Source organism: Ammodytes marinus, assembly GCF_949987685.1.
Source record: "Ammodytes marinus genome assembly, chromosome: 15".
NCBI lineage: Eukaryota > Metazoa > Chordata > Actinopteri > Uranoscopiformes > Ammodytidae > Ammodytes > Ammodytes marinus.
Window position 1 is genome coordinate 22,213,288 of NC_137219.1, and position 21,668 is coordinate 22,234,955.

Consider the following 21,668-nt stretch of genomic DNA (forward strand, 5'->3'; position numbering starts at 1 on the left):
GATGTATGTCAGAGAGTCAAACGTCTGGCCGTGCCCCTGGATCACACTCCATTCAGCCCATACATCATTTTCAAACCTTGAGGTCCTGCGGCACTGTGCGCGAGTCTTATTGACAAGGCCCCCGGTGAAAAATCCCCCCTGCGGCCCTGACAGCTCTCCTCTCCTCTCCTCTCCCATCCTTTTCTTTTTGCTTGGAAGCTTGATCTGTGAAGGAGAGGGAACTGGCGATCTCAATTGCCCCTTGTCTTCCAATTCCAGAGTGGGAATTCATCAGATTATGTACAGCGCTGAAGCCACAGCTGCCAAAGGGCCCCATTAGGCATCCAGCAGGTCAATGGTTAACTAATCGAGGAAAGCTCTAACGGTGACTTCTTTGACCCATCCGCCCGATCCATACACTGTGACTGGAATGATCAGTCAGAATCCAAAGGGGTCTAGGCAGAGCTGCCCCTTAATTGGTCGAGATGATTGATGCTTTGACTGAACGTACAGGCTAACGGCCCCCACACACATCCTACCTCTACTGCGCGTCTACCTCGCGTCTGCGTCTGACTTTTTGTCACAGACTGTGAAATCAACGTAGAGCGAGCACACATCCAACCTCAGACGCACTGCTGAGGCGCGTCGGAGGCACGTCTGCAGCGACGCTCCCCTTCACCTCAGGAGGCTCGCCTATTTTTTTTCTGAGAGCAGCGCGTCTCTGTGCTTTAACTGATAGAGAAATACTCTGCTGACAGTCATACCAGCAGCATTCACTCTAGTTACACGTTTACCCGGTGTGTTTATTTCAAAATAAAACATCCCTCAGTCGTATACGCGAATAATCCCTTTATTTCACGATTTAATTGTGCAATCAAAATCCGAGGGATTTAAAACCTAATTTTCAATTAGTTCTGGCATTTAATTTTTGGATAAATGACACATATAGAGATCCAATATAGTGAAGAAATAAAAAAGATCATGATGAGCGCAACAGTTTTCCGTTGCTCTATCTGTGTCTACGGCCTTCTTCTTCCCCGACCACACCCCCCTCTCTCTCTCCCGTATAAATCAGTAAAGTGATTTTTTAAATACTCTGCTGAGAGTCATATTGACTTCATACTGGCAGCTTTCGCTGTAGTTTCACCATTTCCTGGTGTGTCCCCTTCAAAATAAAACTTCCAACAAGCGAAAATATGGCAAAAAAAAAGAAAAAAAATGGCAATGGGGCGCACGGATTACTGTCCAGACTCAATATAAATCATATGCATCATAGATGACATGAAAGAACTTCATTTTTAATGGGAATTATCTATGAAAACTCTTTGTAGAAAGATAGGGCTTTTAAAAGCAGCGCTGCAACAGTAGCTGCTGAGACGTTGCATGTGTGTCCGAGAAAAGTCCGAGAGAGGCAGCAGTAAGGTAACGCGACGCGCTCCAGAGGTAGACGCAGGATGTGTGTGGGGCGCGTAATGCTGATGTACTGAATCAGTCTTTTTTACCTGCACATTCATTAAAGCACACAGTAAAGGAAACACACTTGGTCCTCTGGTACAGATAGCTGTGAGGATGATCTCAGGTGAACATTTCCATTTGCCTCAGATATGTTCCTAGGTTGGTGATGAATGATCTACAATAACAGGGACTGTACACCAGCAGCAGACCTTTGAAAATAACGCTTTTATAGATGGAGGGATTAGCCTTGACGGGAAGAAAGCTGCATTTAGAAAGCCTTAAGCATATAAAATCCGTTGGAGATCTAATCTTGTAACTGACGATAAGCACCCAAGGTATTGTGTGTGTGTGTGTGTGTGTGTGTGTGTGTGTGTGTGTGTGTGTGTGTGTGTGTGTGTGTGTGTGTGTGTGTGTGTGTGTGTGTGTGTGTGTGTGTGTGTGTGTGTGTGTGTGTGTGTGTGTGTGTGTGTGTGTGTGTGTGTGTGTGTGTGTGTGTGTGTGTGTGTGTGTGTGTGTGTGTGTTTTGACTTGTTTTAGAGGAACCAGGCGGCTCCCCATTTTATTCTACATCCTTTTCATTATTTCAGTCGGCCCGCATAGAAAATGTATTTTCCAGGAAAAGATGGATTTCTTTGGAAGTGGTAAATATTTTTGATAAATTCCCCAAAGTAGTGGAATGAATTGAGGCAATTAATTCATTATGAGGCGGCAGACAAACAGGATAAATCAATAAAGACAAACACATTCCGGAGTCTTATGAAGTTGAAGAAGAATGAGGTTGAAATGTAGAAAAGTTAGGCCATATCCTTCCCAGTTTGCTCAGTGAATAATGTGCTAATTTGCAATCATGGGGGATTAATACAACTATGTTGCTGCAGAAGTATAGCAACTGCACCAAAGTTATGATTAAAACAATGCTGATGTTTAAATGAAATTATCCTTCCATGGAAGCGTGATTTATTTGATTTATTTTTTCCATTAGATTTCTGTGAGTCACTAGCCACTCAGTAACAGTATCAGACAGAAGTATCATGGCACACCACCAGCAATTAGGCATCTCGCTCGGGGACTTGTGTAAGCAATTAAAAAAGAAAAGGTCAAAATTGATTCAGCTGAGGCTCAGATATCCCAATTTTCGATCCCTTGTTTGAGTCCAGATCCAAGAACAATTAATCCTACATCTCCCACAATGCTACATTATAGACCTGGGGCCTCTACGGATTCTCTGTTTTGCATAGGAAATTTCCTTTCCTAACGAGATGATTGAGATGGGCAACTTCCCGTGAACAAACAGTATTTGCAATAGCAACTTTGTAAGGTGATTATATCTAAAAGTCTTGTTTACAGCTTGTTGCGCTGAACATAGAGAGGGAATTAATGTACCTTAAGATTATTGTAGATGTAAAAGTAGTGAAAAACCGAAAGCAGCTCATAACATAATCACAATATTGGACTTTTAATTTTAGAGTGTAACTCTAAGAAAAAGAAAACTAAAAAATTGTTGAAAAAAATATGTTAGGTGCCACCGATTTTAATGTACCAGCGAAGTTTAACCCCAGTTTAGGAATTGTATAAATCAAGCACATGATTGTAATCTTGAATCAGCGATAAATCAGTCAAACAAATCAACAACTGAATAATACAGAGGTTAAAATTAGGGCTGTCAAAATCAACGCATTAACGCAGGTTGATTAATTTCTGGAATCAATGTGTTAATTTTTTTAGCGCAATTAACGTATGTGCAGAATGATCCACCCCGTGCATCCCACCCGCTCTGCACTACAATCACTCTAACATTGTGGCCGACCCAGGATCAGTAGCTGCGCGCGGCCAAACATAGCAGCACGCCAGTCTGTGTTTTAAACTCCTAACCACGGACCCATAACTGCTGCGAAACGGCCACATCTGTGTCGCGGGCGGCAGTTTCTCTCGGAAGCAACAGGAGAAACATTCTGCTCCGTTCACGGGAGGAAACAAACGTCTGCAGTTTTCAGAGGTGTGTGTGATTAATACGTGACATCAACATAACGTCGGCTTTCTGTTACAAATTAACAGTCCCATATAACGTGGAAACACACACACAAACACACACACACGCGGACTGCAATCAGGTTGTATTCAAGCATGCAAAACCATGGATTCACCAAATAAATGCCATTCTATAGCCTATCCTATATTTGCTCAAAGACATAGAAAAGAGACAGCCAAATTGAAGTTTGGTGTGGTAGCATATGTTTTAGTTGATTAAAATGTATTTGCAGTGTTTACACCATCATTTGGATTTTAGATGAATAAAAAAACTACATTTAAATGTATATATTCACCTTCTGTCCTTTATCTTTCCATTCATACAACAATATACAGAGAAAATCATAATTTTTCGGGCCTATTTTGAATGGTAGAATTAGTCATGATTAATCGCAATTAATCCACAGAATCCTGTGATTAATCTGATTAAAAGTTGTAATCGTTTGACAGCCCTAGTAAAAATAAAATACAAACATTTAAAGATGATTTAAGGCGTAGGGAGAAAAAGTCAAGCCTGTTTTTGTATTGCATTATACTGATGTATTTTTGATTTGGCCTGTCTCATTGACATATATGGGTTGGGCAAAATAATTGAAACACTTTTCACAATTATGCAATACAATTCAATGGCAATCGAAAGTACTTCCTCAAAAAATACTATTGTATTGAATAGCATTGAATTTAGCTTGGTGTACCAACTGTACACTTTTATTATGTCTTATTTTCTATTTGTGTGCCCCTCTAAAGTAGCCTGGAAATCCAGACCCTGATATCTTGAACGATAGAGGGTCTGGCCACGATCAATAGTAATTTCCAACTCAAGGGGCAGCTCCTACTCGTGCATTTCAAATGCCACTGCACGCAGTTGGATAGCACTACAACCAATCAGAGCGATGCACAAGGCGACGTAAGCCCCTTTCGTTTAGCGAACAGCTGTTAAACTGTTAAATTAAACGTTTGCCGTTGTCGGTCGGCAAAATAGAACATTCCACTTACTTGCTAATGAAAGATTTGAGTGCCGTCTTCCAAATCGTTAAGGGTCGAGGCCAAAGCAGTCTCAAACTCACACAACATATCCGCAGCCATATTTGATGTTTACTATCACGGCTTCGACGTCGCATGCACGTCACTGTCGTCATCCGGTTACGTCCTCCCCATAGCACCATATAAAGGGCTCTGGCGCGCCCATATTAGATAGAACCAATTGAAACCACCAGCCAGATTTCTGGCTTTCTTGATAAAGCTTCAACGGAGCGTGTCCAGACCAACACGCGCAGCAAATTTAATTTGCCAGCGCCTAGTGGCAGGTCTGGGAATGCCAGGCTACCTCTAAAGCACTTATAATTGCCTTGTGTCTGAATTGTGCTATATAAATAAACCTGTCTTGTCTACAGTAAATACAAAAATTGCCAACCTAGTATAAAGTATACACACAACTCACGCTAAGCATGTGGTCAGTTAACTAATGTTATTTGAGCAATTATCTCAAATTTGACAAAAAAAGATTCTCCAGTGACATTGAAGACTGAATGTTCAACTGTTCCTACATGCTTCATAGTGTTCCCACTTATGAGTCAACTTTGACATGTCAAAGTGGAATGCCTCTTTTGAAGGCCACTTCTTTCTTTTTGCAATTCACATTTGAAACACTGTATTTACATCTTACAAGCTGTATAGTGGGAAGTAACCAGGGGGACCAGCGGTATCCTTTAGGATATGGTTGGAGGCCGACAGAGGAGCAGTCTGTCTGATGTGTGTGTTAGAAGATGGAATTTGGCAAACATGAGCATACTGTGCAAAAAAAGTAAAGAGAATTCTCAAACAGCCCAGTCGGTTCAACACAAGTGTTGGAGTCAGAACTTTGTCAAGTCAAAAGAGTCACGTTGAAAACAAAACTTTTGCCAACCCTGCAGCAGATGTACTCCTGCAACCTTTTTATGGATTATTCCACTTCCCATGAATCTAAAAAACCTTGTGGCAGTTTTATGCACCTTGCTGAGGAGAAGCTGGCACATACTCAACCTTTTATAAAGACTAATGTGTGCCATTAGTCTAACTTACTGTAGCCACTTTTCACAAGCTGTCTGACGAAAATTCCCCCTGGTACGTAGGAGGAATCGTGGAAGACGTAATCTGACATTTTGGCAGGTCAAATTGTTAACACTGCAGGGGTGAAGAGGGGCCAGGTCCAGTGCAGTCCATTTGCTCCATTCGTTTTATTAACGCCGCCGGTCCAAAATGTTCTCAATTAGTATTATTTTGTTTTTCTCTACTCAATCACACTTCTGCTTTTGGGGGATGTGGGAAGCACTTGTGGGTGAATCAGCATTGTTATTGGGCATGCTAACTATCTGGCTAGTAAGGCTCACCCTCTGCACTATACTGCCCAGTGGAGAAGAGTTAAAAGGGCTGACATCTTTCAAGATCACTTCTCAGGGAATTGCCACATATCAAAAGTTTACCTGTGAGAACCTGTGAGCGTGCGCCGTAAGAGACCCACACACACACACATTCTTCATATTATAGCTCTCTACAGGGGAAACCCCCCTTTTTTAGAAAAATGCCGGTGCTAAAGCCTTCCTTTTTCTTCTTTTCTATTTTCTTCAAAAGCCTTATTTCTAGGTCTGGGGAGTTTGATTTATGGAACTGTGAGAAAAAAATGTCAGGAGGTTAGAAGGCTAAAGGAAAGCGGGGCTGTCGCTTTGGCGTTTGAAAATGCCTGGCTCGAGTGCGTGGGACTTCGTGAGCTTCTTCCTCAATCATTGCCGACGCGTGTTGTGCATGCACCAAAGCAAAGGAACAGACAAAAGATCTGAAAAATGGCTGTGAGAAGGCAGAGGAACGTTTGGTGATTTCTATTTCCATCCATCTATGCTTCTGTAGTGGCATACAGATACATACAGAAGGTGGATGGACCAGGCCATGAAGTACGATGAAAGGCACACTGGTTGTAGGGACTCAGCTTCTGATTTATGAGGTTTACTGCGCAGCATGGTAAGCGGTGCTGTAGTGGGGGATGGAGAAGGATCTTTGTAAGAACTTATCTGTCTGTAATTTATCACACTACCTCTCTCCCAACAACCTTTTTCTCCAAGCACTGACCTGTGAGCTGGATACCAAACATGCTTCATATGAAATGGACACTGTAGCTGGTTGAGTGTGCTCCAAGCTATAGTGGCGTTATGTATGGGTAGCGGATACTGCGGGCATTTTTTTCCCACAAAGACATACAATTGGAATGAGTGATCAATCAGGAAAGCAATTAAGTTTGCCTCGGCAGGTCTGGTAGATGGCTTTCAAAGTGTAAGTCTATTACCAAGAATAGAGCAATAGCTGTTAGCAAAGTGAGGACCCATACATCCGTCACATGAATTCATCTGGCTCATCTGGTTCATCAAAATCAATTTACTGTGGAAAATATAATGCTGCAGCTCTGGCGTTTGCCAGTTAAAAATCTATTTGTCTGACATCACCAATGTGTTTAATCTATTAATAATAATTCATCGTATTGTCTTGTTTCTGAGGAATGGGGATGCCGTTTCCACAGTTCATTTGCTTCACCCCATCTAAATGATCTAACTTGCATTCAGACTCATGCAAGCTGAACAACTGAAATGGTGGCACATGCAGGCTCACCCTGGCTCAAGCAATTACCTTGTAGAATCATCGGTCTTGATGTAAAAATATCAGAGCAGGCGGCGTTACATTGTACCACTGGGTCGACACTTGCGGGGAACAGCATTTCAGATTAGATATTGAAGTCAGCTCAGAATGTCTGTGTCCCTGTTTCTTCATCCCTCTCTCCCACTCCATTCTTACTTTATTCAGTTCCCTCCCACACCATTTCTGACTCTTCACCTTCTCTGACTGAATAAAACAATAATGTGTTGAATAATGCGTTCTGATATTTGGGTAGAATGCATGAAGAATAAAGATAAAAGGCTTCTGGCTCTGATGTTCTGCTCTCTACTGCTGTTACTACACCAGCCAGGGTCAGATGATTGCAAGGGTCTGAAGATGGTAATAATGTTACAGAAAAATCTACCATAAGTTTACTTTTTTTCTTATACCTAAACAAAATGTAAATTTGTCTGAGGGTCATATGTGTGTCAGGGAAAAGAGAACATGGAGAGAACAAGAAATGCAGCTGTAGCTTCAGGTTTCAAACGTGTGTGTGTGTGTGTGTGTGTGTGTGTGTGTGTGTGTGTGTGTGTGTGTGTGTGTGTGTGTGTGTGTGTGTGTGTGTGTGTGTGTGTGTGTGTGTGTGTGTGTGTGTGTGTGTGTGTGTGTGTGTGTGTGTGTGTGTGTGTCCTTGTGCAACACCCATCGCAAATTAAAACAAAACTACCATGTCCAATAATGGCAATAGAGTGTGAATAAAAGAAGGAAGCAAACAAACAAAACAGGAGAATGCTGAATAAGAATGGCCTCTGTGAAGGAGAGTTTCATTATTGGGAAGTAATTACGCAGACACAAGACAATGATCGATCAATAATAAATATATTTATAACTCACTTCTCATCTCAATTAACCCCTTAAGACACAGGGCAGGTTGCTTCTCAGGCTGTAGTTGTAGGTGATTCATTTGTGACAAAAGAGGCACTTCATGGTGCTTTTTGAAAATGAATCACAATCAATTGTATATGTGTTGTACTAAACTAATGTCCTATCAGCAGGACTTAGTGAAGAAGCGTTCACATCACACAGTAATACTGCATGTCCATGGGGTTTCAATAATGAGGGCAGAATGGGTCAAAGAACAGCGGAGGCTCAGGGCACACATATTTTGATTCATTTAGTTCTACAGACACACACACACACACATACAGTATCTCACAAAAGTGAGTACACCCCTAACATTTCTTCAAATATTTCATTATATCTTTCCATGGGACAACACTGAATAAATGACACTTTGATACAATGTAAAGTAGTCAGTGTACAGCTTGTATAACAGTGTAAATTTACTGTCCCCTCAAAATAACTCGACACACAGCCATTAATGTCTAAACTGCTGGCAACAAAAGTGAGTACACCCCTTAGAAAAAATTTACAAATTGAGCCCAAAGTGTAAATATTTTGTTTTGCCACCATTATTTTCCAGCACTACCTTAACCCTCTTGGGCATGTAGTTTACTAGAGCTTCACAGGTTGCAACTGGAACCCTCTTCTACCCATTCATGACGACATCAAGGAGCTGGTGGGTATTAGAGTCCTTGCGCTCATCCATCTCCCGTTTTAGGATGGCCCAAAGATGCTCAATAGGGTTTAAGTCTGGAGACATGCTTGGCCAGGCCATAACCTTTACCCTCAGCTTTTTTAGCAAGCCACTGGTCATCTTGGAGGTGTGTTTGGGGTCGTTATCATGTTGCAATACCACTCTGCGGCCCAGTTTACGAAGGTTGACTGCACATGGTCAGCGTCGTGCACAGAGGTTGGCTTTGGAAAATAGACGTATGAGTGCTGCCAGCATTGCTGAAGGGCTTGAAGGGGTGGGGGGGTCAACCTGTCAGTGCTCAGACCATACGCCGCACTCTGCATCATACTGGTCTGCATGGCTGTCATCCCAGAAGGAAGCCTATTCTAAAGATGATGCACAAGAAACCCCACAAAAAGTTTGCTGAAGACAAACAGACTACGGACATGGATTACTGCAACCATGTCCTGTGGTCTGATGAGACCAAAATACATTTATTTGGTTCAGATGGTGTTAAGAGTGTGGAGCGGCAACCAGGTGAGGAGTACAAAGACAAGTGTGTCTTGCCTAGAGTCAAGCATGGTGGTTGGAGTGTCATGGTCTGGGGCTGCATGAGTGCTGCCAGCACTGGGGATCTACAGTTCATTGAATTCTAACATGTACTGTGACATACTGAAGCAGAGCATGATCCCCTCCCTTCATAAACTGGGCCGCAGGGCAGTACTGCAACATGATAACGACCCCAAACACCCCTCCGAACGACCACTGGCTTGCTAAAGAAGCTGAGGGTAAAGGTTATGGACTGGCCAAGCATGTCTCCAGTCTTAAACCCTATTGAGCATCTTTGGGGCATCCTCAAACGAGAGATGGAGGAGCGCAAGGTCTCTAATATCCACTAGCTCCTTGATGTCGTCATGAATGGGTAGAAAAGGGTTCCAGTTGCAACCTGTGAAGCTCTAGTGAACTACATGCCCAAGAGGGTTAAGGCAGTGCTAGAAAATAATGGTGGCAAAACAAAATATTGACACTTTGGGCCCAATTTGGAAATTTTTTCTTAGGGGTGTACTCACTTTTGTTGCCAGCAGTTTAGACATTAATGGCTGTGTGTCGAGTTATTTTGAGGGGACAGTAAATTTACACTGTTATACAAGCTGTACACTGACTACTTGACATTGTATCAAAGTGTCATTTATTCAGTGTTGTCGCATGGAAAGATATAATGAAATATTTGAAGAAATGTTAGGGGTGTACTCACTTTTGTGAGATACTGTACATGTCTATATGTACGGTCACCTCCTTGCACCCCTCCACCCACCCACCCTGTTTGGGTTTGACTTTTTTATTTTTTTCAAGTTTTGGGTCGCCTTGAGTAGATGAAGGAGCATTTATTTGGCATGTCCCCCCCCCCCTCCTGCTCCCAAACAATGACGCCATGTTTTTCTATTAATCATCTGGCAAGATTGTGTGAGAGCTCCCCGATGTCTTAAGGGCATATTGTCCTCTTCACAGAGAATAAAACAAAAGCCAAATGGGCTCCAAACCAAATTGCCTCCCTCTGAAACTATTTGATTTGCACACAACCGGGAGAGAGCAGCTCCAATTCCAATCCAATTTCCGGACACGCAAAGGCTCGGTGATTCATTGAAAACTCACGAGAGACAAAAGTGTTGGGGAGTTTTGTGCTGCTAGACTAACGGAGATTTTTATTATTTTAATAAATAAACAGGAAGCATCACGGCTGCGCTGTGGACGCTTCACACTCGTTCAATAAATAAAGGCTATGGTTCAGTCCCAGACGTCTACAGAGCCGTCTCCCTCCCTCTTCTCAGCTCATCTGACTAAAAAGAACACAGCTCCAGGTCCAGACAACCTCTGTGGGCGGACCCTAGGGCACTGTGCTGAGCAGCTGGGAGGTGTGTTCCACGTCCGTTCCAGGGTTGAGGAAACACTCAACAGTGATTCCCATCATAACACGCTTCCATCTCAACCATGGGACCTTCTCACCAACAGGTCATATAGTGTGTTAGTGAACCACACCCTGTCCAATACCCTATTCACCACCACTAGCTCTCCACAAGGCTGTGTCCTCTCTCCCCACTCCTCTTCATCCTCTACACAGATGACTGCAGATCCACCCAGCCAAATTGTCACACACACACACACACACACACACACACACACACACACACACACACACACACACACACACACACACACACACACACACACACACACACACACACACACACACACACACACACACACACACACACACACACACACACACACACACACACACACACACACACACACACACACACGCACACACGCACACACACACACACACACACACACACAGACACACCATCACAGCTTAGCTCTGCAGGACTTTGCAGAATGGTGTGGAAGCTCTGGTCTTGGGCTCAACATCAGCAAGAACAAGGAGATGATTGTGACCTTCTTCTCCCCCGAACAGAGACAGTGGAGATAGCAGAGGAATACAAATACCTGGGAGCATTCTTTGACGACCTGCTTAAGTTCTTCTCTAACACAGAGGAAATCCTTAAAAAGTGCCACAGTACCTGTTCAGGAAGCTGAAATCGTTTGGGATCAACAAGGACATTCTCACCACATTCTAATATGCCTTCATTGAAACATAATAACCTTTTCCTTCACTAGCTGGTTCCACCATCACCCTGCAAAACAGGAGCCGCCTGTTGAATGTGGTTAAGGTCTGCTCAAAAATCATTGGGCAGCCTGTTCGAGCTCTCTCCCCCTATATGATCAGCAGCCTGTAAAATCTGCACATAGGATTATTCAGGACCCCTTCCATATCCAGTTTCCTGAGTTCAAGTGGCTCACCTAAGCCATGCTGTCAGACGCAAAGTAGGAAGGCAACCTTCATCCCCAGGGCTGTCCAGCTCCTTGATGCTGATCACTGACTGACTGACTTAAGAACATTCTGCAATGCACTTAATAATTTAAGCATTTTAGAAATTATTACTTATGTGTTGAACATTGTTACTGCAAATGTGTGTGTTGCTTGATTGTGTAATGTGTAAGTATGATACGTGTGTTTGTTGATTATGCAGTGTGTGCGCTGCTTATGTTCGTTGATTGTGTCTCTTTTCTTAGCTACATGCGCCCCTTCGGGGACGAATAAAGTGATTTAAATTGAGTTGAATTGAATAACGGAGGAAGCTCCTGAGCTTTTTCACAAGGGAGCCGTGCTGAGAAAAAAAATAATAATATTGGCATCTTCAAATAAGCCTACATGTGTGAATGACTTTACCGCCTGTCCTGAGCTGGTGTGTCAGACAGAGGCGAGCGGAGCTGCCATTTCTCACCCAATGAGAATCCTCAGCAGACAATTACCCCGAAAAGAAGGCTGCCGCCGGGCTTTTCCTTTAGCCATGAATGTTAGAAGTGAATTATTTTCCCGTTCAACTTTATCGGATGCTCTGCTCCTCCAAACTCGCTGTGAAAGCATGATTTAGTTGCGAGGGGAGAGAGAGGGAGACAGCAACCCAGTCTCCGGAGAAAAACGTCCTCAAAGGATAGAGACGCTGCACCCCAATGCTGACAGAGAGACCACTTGTACCGCCGACACAACTTTGCCAACAGACAGGGGGAGTCTTTGAAAGGCACCGGAGCGGACCCGGCCGGCATATCAATCAGAGTCCCTGCATGGGTTCGCGTTGACGATAAAAGCCATTATTCGAAAGGTGCGCGTGTGACCGTCTGTGTGTGTGTGTGTGTGTGTGTGTGTGTGTGTGTGTGTGTGTGTGTGTGTGTGTGTGTGTGTGTGTGTGTGTGTGTGTGTGTGTGTGTGTGTGTGTGTGTGTGTGTGTGTGTGTGTGTGTGTGTGTGTGTGTGTGTGTGTGTGTGTGTGTGTGTGTGTGTGTGCGGGGGACAGAGAAGGAGAGATGAAGGCACTGTTTCCATTTGAAGATGGAAGGACAGCAACAGTCACTAACAAACAATTGTAAACAAGAAAACAGTTTCCCCTCGTCTTGCCACGGGTGCGCACCGGCGAAGAGGCGCAGGACCCGCAGGATTATCGATTCGCACTCTAGTGTGTGCTCTCTGTGCGCTGGTGTGTGAGACGAGCAGGGAGAGGAGGCGGTGAATGGTGGGATTAAAGGGGGTTTTGCTTCCCCTAAACAAATGAGTGAAAACTGTCTAAACCATGGACGCCAGGATATTGTTTTTGCTTGTTTCTTCTGCGGCATGTTTCGCCGGGCTGCAGTGCGCCTCGCCGATAAGGAGCACCGCGGGGATGGATCTACCCACCGCCGGCTCCAGCAGCAACATCAGCGGGGAAAGCGGGGGCAAGAGAGACCTGAACCAAACCATCAACTCAAGGCTCAAGAGGAAAACCCTGGCCGTGGACTTTGCGGTCCCTTCTCTGCTGCGCTATTACCTGGCGGAGTTCATCAAGAGACCCCTGAACGGCGACTGCCAGACACACAGCGGCTGTTACACTGTGCGCGCAAACTTGAAAATGGACTGCATACCTTTGCAGAAAACTATCGCTACTTTCGTCGAGCCCAAGTCTACTGCCGCCACAGACTCTGGGAACGCGTCCAGTGCTGACGGACAGCTCCCCTTCTTCTACACGCGGCCGCTGTCCAAGGTTCTGAAATTGGGCTTGACGAAAGCCAGCAGGAAGTCGAACCAAGTTGTGGTGGAAATAGGAGAGGATATAGTCAACACGGGATGCGGGGGGCTGTCTGTGTACGAGGAGGCCCCGGCGCTCACCCTGGAAATGGATCTAACAACTATTCTGGAGTGGTGGCTGGGCGCAGACGGGGGCCGGCTCAGGGTTCGCCTCATGCCCGAGAAAAAGGCGCAGGTGCCCGGGATAGAGGATCGATACACCGCGGCCATACGCGCTGCAGACCCCCGCCTCTACCTCATGATATCCTCCCAGAGTGAGTCTCTCTCTTACTTCTCCCTATGTTGCCCCCTCCACCACACACACACACACACACACACACACACACACACACACACACACACACACACACACACACACACACACACACACACACACACACACACACACACACACACACACACACACACACACACACACACACACACACACACACACACACTTTGTGAGGAACGCCATTGGCATAATGCATTGTGTTGCACCTTGACCTATAACCCTAGGTTTCATAACTAAATGCCTGACCCATACCGCCTTAACTCCAACCTGAACCTGAAGAACTAGTCTTTACCCTCAAATGGCCATTAAGTGAGGAGAATACCCTCACTTTCCAAAAATGTCCTCACTTTGATGGTTAAACGCCTGAACTGGTCCTCACAAAGCTTCATTTTCCAAATGTGTGAGTGTGTGCATGCATGTGTGTGTGTAACACTTGAACCATGCAAGTTGATTTATTTCTGAAACTCTTTGATAATTGGGTCATCTTTATTGGGATCCATCAATGCAGCATAGCTAGAGGCGTCTATCATTATCCCCTTTCTGAGCCCTATATATTTGATTTGGCAGGGAATAAGAGGCCTCTGTGCTTCATTATAACACACCTATATGTTTACTGTACATTGCATAAGACCTTTATATGTTTCCATTGGATTTTCCTCAACGGTAACTTTTCTCAATTCCCTGAGTCACCCAGTGCTGAAGGAAAGGTTGGTGATTTAAGATCAACAGGCTTTATTTTGATAAGGCACAAATTAAGCTGTTATCTCCAAAAGAGCTTTAGCACTCAATACCTGAGGGTCCTTTCGTCCTTCTTCTCCTGAGCATTGGCACAATCAGTGTGACTCAGAAACCCTTTATACCAAACACTTCACAAAAGAGAAGACTGTAAAACCGTAGACCATTCCAAAAACACTTGGAAACATTAGATCCAACATGTTTTAGAAGAAGCAGATGAGATAAGATAACGAGATATCATTATAGCCTCACTCCTTAATTCACTCTAATATTGTATGTGTGCATTACAGGCAAGGGAGTGCAAAGTGAGCAGCTCTCATTTGCATTAATTGGCTGCCATCCGTTGTTTATTGCACCCCTCCATCCTCCGTCCTGGTATAACCCAGGAATTGATCAAGTCTTTAATCATTAAGGAGTGTGCTGCTCAGGGGCCGTATTCACAAAACATTTTATCTTAGCGCTAAGAGTACTCCTAAGGAGCACTAAAAGTTCTTAGTAAGGAGTCATTTCTTAAAACCTATTCACAAAGCTGATAAGACCAACTTTTACTAAGGAATGGGAGGGACTACTAAGCTAAAATGAGGGGGCGGGGTTGACCCTGTTGCTATGGATGACGTCATGTTCATACCTTCTATGCCCACAGTGATTGGCTGAAAGGGAATGAGAGCTAAGAGTGAATTTATGATAGAAACACTGTGGGAGATATCCATATCGTGTCGCTGTATTAAAGTTAAGAGTTTTTAATACAATTAATGACAAGTGACACTGATTTAACATGAAACCAAGATACTGCAGGGTTTCCCACACATTCGTTCACTATTAACCTATAGGCTACAATAGCGCCACATAGGTCTATTCATTTTACATTTTACAATGATTTGAATCGGGACAAATATCCTCATTGAACAGCTGCACGCCATGCACTCACTGTATTTCTCTCAACGGCGACTATGCAGCAATACAGACAGCGACAAACCAGGAAATTCACAATTTGGAAACAACAGCCGGCGAAATCGTAAAGTGCATGCGGAAGGAAAAAGGCGAGACGCGCACCTATACAGACAGCGGACCTGTGGAACGGAGGAGATGCTGCGAAGCGCCACATAGGCTATAGGCCTACTCTAGTACGAAATTAAACCCAAACGTGACACCAACAGTAACTTTCAGCGCATCGTAAACCCAAAGCAACTGCAGGAAAAGGAACTTAATAAATATATATATGAATATAATACATATAAATGTGTCTATACTTTCTAAATATAACTTCACTAAGATCATTAAACCCTCACAGTTATTAAAGGTACCTTTTGTTAAGCTCACTATCATTAAATCTCTCCAAAATGCCATCAAATGGTTGTCTGTGAATTACTCTTAGTGACTTAGGAGTCCTCTCGAGGACTCTTAGCTTTTCATAGATTTAGGAGCTAGTTTTAGCGCTAAAATGCTTTGTGAATTAAACTTATCTTAAAAAGTTAGGAGTCCTAAAATTAGGAGTGAAACGCCCCTTATTTTTGAGAGTTACTCCTAAATCAGCACGTTAGGACCTACTCTTAGCCTTAAAATGTTTTGTGAATACGGCCCCAGAGCAGCAGGGGCTTCCTGGAGGAAGCTTCACCAAGGAAATAGGCTCTATACTCTATAAGCACATCCATTTGAAATCCATTCCATTTGAAATCTGTTATGGGAAGTGTGGAAACAGTATTCCCACAGTGACCTTTTGTCAAACTGCAGTGAAGACAGGACAAATCACAGCGTTCTTTGTACCAAAGACAAACCCAAATGGAGCAAGCACACTTTCTGGATAGTTGTCAGTTTATTCTAATAAGTGATGAAAGTGTTAAAAGTCAGAAATGATATTAACATGCACTTTTTAAATGTTGGTTAGATAATATCTTCTGAGGCGTCACTGTGATAATCATTCACCGTGGTTTAACAACGTGGTTAACATGTCCAAATGTTCATTTACAGTAACTTCTAAACTAGATTTAAACCCAACGAGCCCATATTAAACTAAGCAAAAACCACTGAAGGCTACGTCTGGATACTTCACAAAAATATGAGCACATATTTTATTTATGTATTGATTTATGAGAGCTTTTATTGTGGAAAAATAGCTTGTCGTAATGTTTTTGGAAACACATGTTAGAAAATTGGGATATACAGATGAAACTCGAAAAATTAGAATATTGTGCAAAAGTTCATTTATTTCAGTAATTCAACTTTAAAGGTGAAAATGATATCTTATACAGACTCATTACATGCAAAGTGAGATATGTGAAGCCTTTATTTGTTATAATTGTGATTATTATGGCTTACAGTTTATAAAAACCCCAAATTCAAAATCTCAGAAAATTTTAATATTACATAAAATCAATAAAAAAAGGTTTTTAAATACAGAAATGTCGGCCCTCTAGAAAGTATAATCATGCATATGTACTAAGTACTTGGTTTGGGCCCCTTTTGCATGAATTCTTGCCTCAATGCGGCGTGGCATGGATGCTATCAGTCTGTGGCACTGCTGAGGTGTTATGGAAGCCCAGGTTGCTTTGATAGTGGCCTTCAGCTCCTCTGTATTGTTGGGTCTGGTGTGTATCATCTTCCTCTTGATAATAGCCCATAGTTTCTCTATGGAGTTCAGGTCAAGAGAGTTGTCTGGCCATTCATGCACAGTAATACCATGGTCAGTCAACCAGTTACCAGTGGTTTATGGTACAGTGGGCAGGTGCCAAGTCTAGCTGGAAATGGAAATTGTCCACCACCATAAAGCTTGTCAACAGACAGAAGCATGAAGTGCTCTAAAATCTTCTGGTAGATGGCTGTGGTGACTTTGGACTTAATAACACAGTGGACTAACAGCAGCAGATGACATGATACCTCAAATCATCACTGATCCAAATTAAATGTTGCGTTTCATTTGGAAATCAAGGTCCCACAGTCTAGAGGAAGAGTGGAGGGGCACAAAATCCAAGGGGCTTGAAGACCACTGTCAAGTTTCAACAGTCAGTGATGATTTGAGGCACCATGTCATCTGATGGTGTTGGTCCACTGTGTTATCAAGTCCAAAGTCACCACAGCTGCATACCAGGAGATTTTAGAGCACTTCATGCTCCTGTCTGCTGACAAGCTTTATGGAGATGCTGAATTACTTTTTCCAGCAATACTTGACACCTGTCCACAGTGCCAAAACCACAAGTAACTGGTTGACTGACCATGGTATTACTGTGTTGATTGGCCAGACAACTCTCCTGACCTGAACCCAATAGAGAAACTATGGAGTATTGTCAAGAGGCAGATGAGACACACCAGACCCAACAATACAGACGAGCTGAAGGCCTCTATCAAAGCAACTTGGGCTTCCATAACACCTCAGCAGTGCCACAGGCTGATAGCATCCATGCCACGCCTCATTTAGGCAATAATTTATGCAAAAGGGGCCCATACCAAGTACTTAGTACATATGCATGATTATACTTTCTAGAGGGCCGACATTTCTGTATTAAAAATCCTTTTTTTATTGATTTTATGTAATATTCTAATTTTCTGATATTTTGAATTTGGGGTTTTCATAAGCTGTAAGCCATAATAATCACAATTATAACAAATAAAGGCTTGAAATATCTCACTTTGAATGTAATGAGTCTATATAATATATTAGTTTCACCATTTAGGTTGAATTACTGAAATAAATTTACTTTTGCAGGATATTCAAATTTTTCGAGTTTCACCTGTAAATGGATGTGGGGTTCTGTTGTTCTGCTTTGCACACTGTCACTTCTCACATCACATCAACATGCAGGTTAAATGAATTGGTTCCTGTGTAATTGGATTGATTGAACAATGTCAGCGAGGACAGGATTGTTTAATATCATCATTTATCGACCGTTACCAGATTATTACTGTGGTCCTATGATGTCATGTTATTGTTCCACATATTTATGATGTCAGCATTAATGATTCTCAGCGGACTTTAATTAAAGCAGGAGGGCAGCTCATTGCTGTGAACATCAGTTTCATTTGAGAGATGAAGCTCTGTATTGACGTCTGGAAATAGTGGTTTGACAAAATAATCTTAACTCAAGGCCAATGTTGTTGTTGTTTTAGCTTTCACTGGACCTTATCATTTATATCTGCAGAAGGAGTTTGCTCAATTGTCATGTGATCAAAACTGTGTTCATGTGATAACAGATAGTCCTTCATACGGTATATGGTGAGTTTTATTATTCTTTGTGATTTGACATTTTCAATACTGTGGCTATATTTCAATAGGACTTTACTGTTATAGCATATACTTAAAGGTCACATATTATGCTCAGTTTTAGGTTTAAAATTGTAGTTTGGGTTTCTACTAGAAACAGTTTAAGGTGTAGTGTCCATAAGAATCCTTTATATTTATTATAGTGCCATTGCTGAAGTGCCTCTCTTCTTTTCTGCCTTCTATTCTTACTAGGAGACTCTGTTGTATGTTTGCCTGCATCAGCATTTATTACCTAATGTGTTTCTGCGAGGCACCAATGTGTTTATGCACTGTTGATGCACAGACAACCACAAGCCCTGTTGCCCCCCCCCCCACACACACAACCACACACAGCTGTTTTCCCTCCATCCATTCTTTTCCCCTCTTAAATACATTCTCCCTCCTGCCAGTGTCACGCAAATTCCCTCCTCCGTATAAAATGACTCAACTCAAGTCCCTAATGTGTATTGTCTCGCTCTGTCGCTTTACACACCCCTGATTGAACCTTTTTTCCTTGTAATGTGCGTGTTACACTTGTTTATTTTTTCCCCCTCAGCCTCCGGTAAGATGCAGGCTATTAGCATGAAATAAATACCAAGTATGGCACGAAGAATAATTTGACGATCAGGCAAACGCGCCTACCTGAACCCAGGCATTAAAACTATGCTCAGTTCATTTAATACTTACATGCCCTATAGGGGAGATCATTAATGAGAAAAATGCTTGTATGACTAAGAGCGTATAGTAAAATGGAGGAAAACAGTGCTGTGCAGGTGTGATACAGATTTGACCTCTACTTTATTAACCTCTGTTATGTTCTACCAAGCCGAGCCTATAAAAAGGTTGCCGGCAAGTCATTTAAACGATCTCAGTACTGGAGGTGGGAGGAAGTGGGGGAGCACTTGCTTTGTTAACCTGCACATACCTGCTGCCAAGGCTCTTGAAGATGTTGGTGTTCCTCGGTGCACCATGAGCAGAGAGAGACTTTCTAAACATACCTAACAAGATGGGATGTGATTGAAGCTACTGCAGTAAAAAGTTTGCTAGCATCATCCTCCAGAGGAAAGCGTGTCAGGGGCTTATCTCCCCATGTTTGCCTCCGAGCTCCGCTGCAAACAATGCAAACACATTCTCTCATGAGTTTTCTATTGAGCTCCCCCGGCTGCCTTTTCCCTTAGGGAAGGCTTAAAACAGGATCCTAGCAGTGTGCGCACATCTTAACCCCGTCAGGCAAATATCAACATTTCTTTTGAATCATAAAGAAAGTAAATAATAAGTGTTAGCAAAAAAGTTACTTCACTCAAAGGTACTTTGTTTTACCCAAAGTTGCTTGTGGCCCGTTTTTTTCTGAAGAAGTGTCTCCTTGAAAGATGAATGCACCATTCATTTTGCTTGTCCCAAATAATCTTTTCTCTTTTCTCCTGACAAAGTAGTTTGGATAAAAGTCTAAAGAGAAGCTGCAGCAGCTTAAGTGACTGTGAACAGTTTGCTTTGTCAATCAAAGTACGGCAGAACAGTTTTACTTGTTGCCTTTCTTTTGTGTTCAGTTATTTCATGTTCACTACAGGCGCCTGTAAACAAATAACAGATGGATGGACTACTATAAGTAGTATATCATTATCCATCATTATTTTTGAATTATTACTATAGTTTGAATTAGATTGGTGTATTTTGAGGAACTTTAGATAAACATATTCAAGTTCTTTATTTGTTATATGCACAACAATTACAGTGAGGCAGTAGCCTAGCTGGCAGTAGCTGAAACCTAGTTCTGCCTCAATGCTCAAACAATATATATATTAAATCAAGAAATACAGAAAAACTATTGGGTCAGGTCAACATGCCCTTAGGTGTATGATTATCAGTGTTTATGTGACATTGAGATTTGCCCTGATTGTGCTCTCTCTCAACTAAAGCTGAGTTTTCATACAACAGTGCATGTGATATGCAATTGTAAGTCAGTTGATTCTATAATACAAATAATTACAAAAAATGTCAGCCCAAATCTGAAAAGACTTTTGGAATATTACACTTTACAAGGCAGTTAGTCTGCATTGTAAGGTGACCTCGAGTGCTTTGATAGGTGCCTATAAATATTTTTTTTATTATTATTACACCTTAGTCCCATTCTTCGTATGGTCACACTTTGGATCATTCTCAGTAGCCAGTGGGTTGTTAAAGCCCCTGTTAACCCAAACCCACAAAATCCTTTTTACTAAATTTGGTTTGGATGCTCTGGTTCTTATGACACACTGTATGTTAAACCAATCACTGTAGTTCTCTGCCCGAATGTTCTCTAAAAGCAGTGACTGTTGGCATGGAGACCGTTTGTTTCGGCCACGCCCACACAGTCCTTTCAAACGGTCTAGACAGTAGACAAGCTGTTTGTTAACTAAGTTTTATTATTATTTACGAATATTTATTTGTATCAGATTTTTGTAAAAGCTAATTGAGACACCCAAATCAGATATCATACCTTGATTTTGACTATTTTAGTCCAGGCTTCCAGGGTATTTAACCCCACATGACTTTTCAAACTTCACTGGATTCTGCAACCATACTTACTGTAGATCATTCTCATCTTGGCATGCATGTCCTGAGCATGTAATGACATTGTATTGCTGGCCTGGCTAGCTTCAATTTATGCCTAAGGCTTGAAGAAGAAATTCTGCAGTTGGACAGTCTCTCCACATTCTGACAACACAGTCCCACGGCAAGCATTTTCTATTGCCCATTAAGCCTTTGCTTTTCAGAGATGTTGTTTTTGGGCTCCAAATTTGCAAATTTCTTGGGACCGAGATTGGAAGTTGTAGTGGCATCGTTCTCCAATGCAGTTAACCAAACATCAGAGAGTGTGTGTAATCACTTTACTGGGAACGCAGCCTAGATTCAAAACATATTTGCACCTGTTGACCCTTTAATTTAGTCCATCCAGGTGGAAGAGCCACAGGAAAAGTGACACGACTTTGCGATTGGCGGGGTGTGTGGATCTCAGTGGCAATCAATGAGACTCCTGACATTCAAAGCTTGTATCAATCAGCCACTTAATGGGGAAATCAATAGAGAAGTCAGAATGTCATGCCACT

At 42.5% G+C, this 21,668-nt stretch overlaps 1 protein-coding gene across 1 annotated transcript in view; it reads left to right on the forward strand.

Moving 5' to 3' along the window:
- Positions 1-12,848: 12,848 nt before the first annotated feature.
- LOC307261486 (ALK tyrosine kinase receptor-like) overlaps positions 12,849-21,668 on the forward strand; it is a gene marked incomplete at both ends in the record, with an annotated part of 372,653 nt that continues 363,833 nt past the window's right edge. The window contains one exon of the mRNA XM_080042042.1: positions 12,849-13,593. Within this exon, the coding sequence (XP_079898168.1) occupies positions 12,849-13,593 (745 nt within the window). The remainder of the gene's footprint in view (positions 13,594-21,668) is intronic.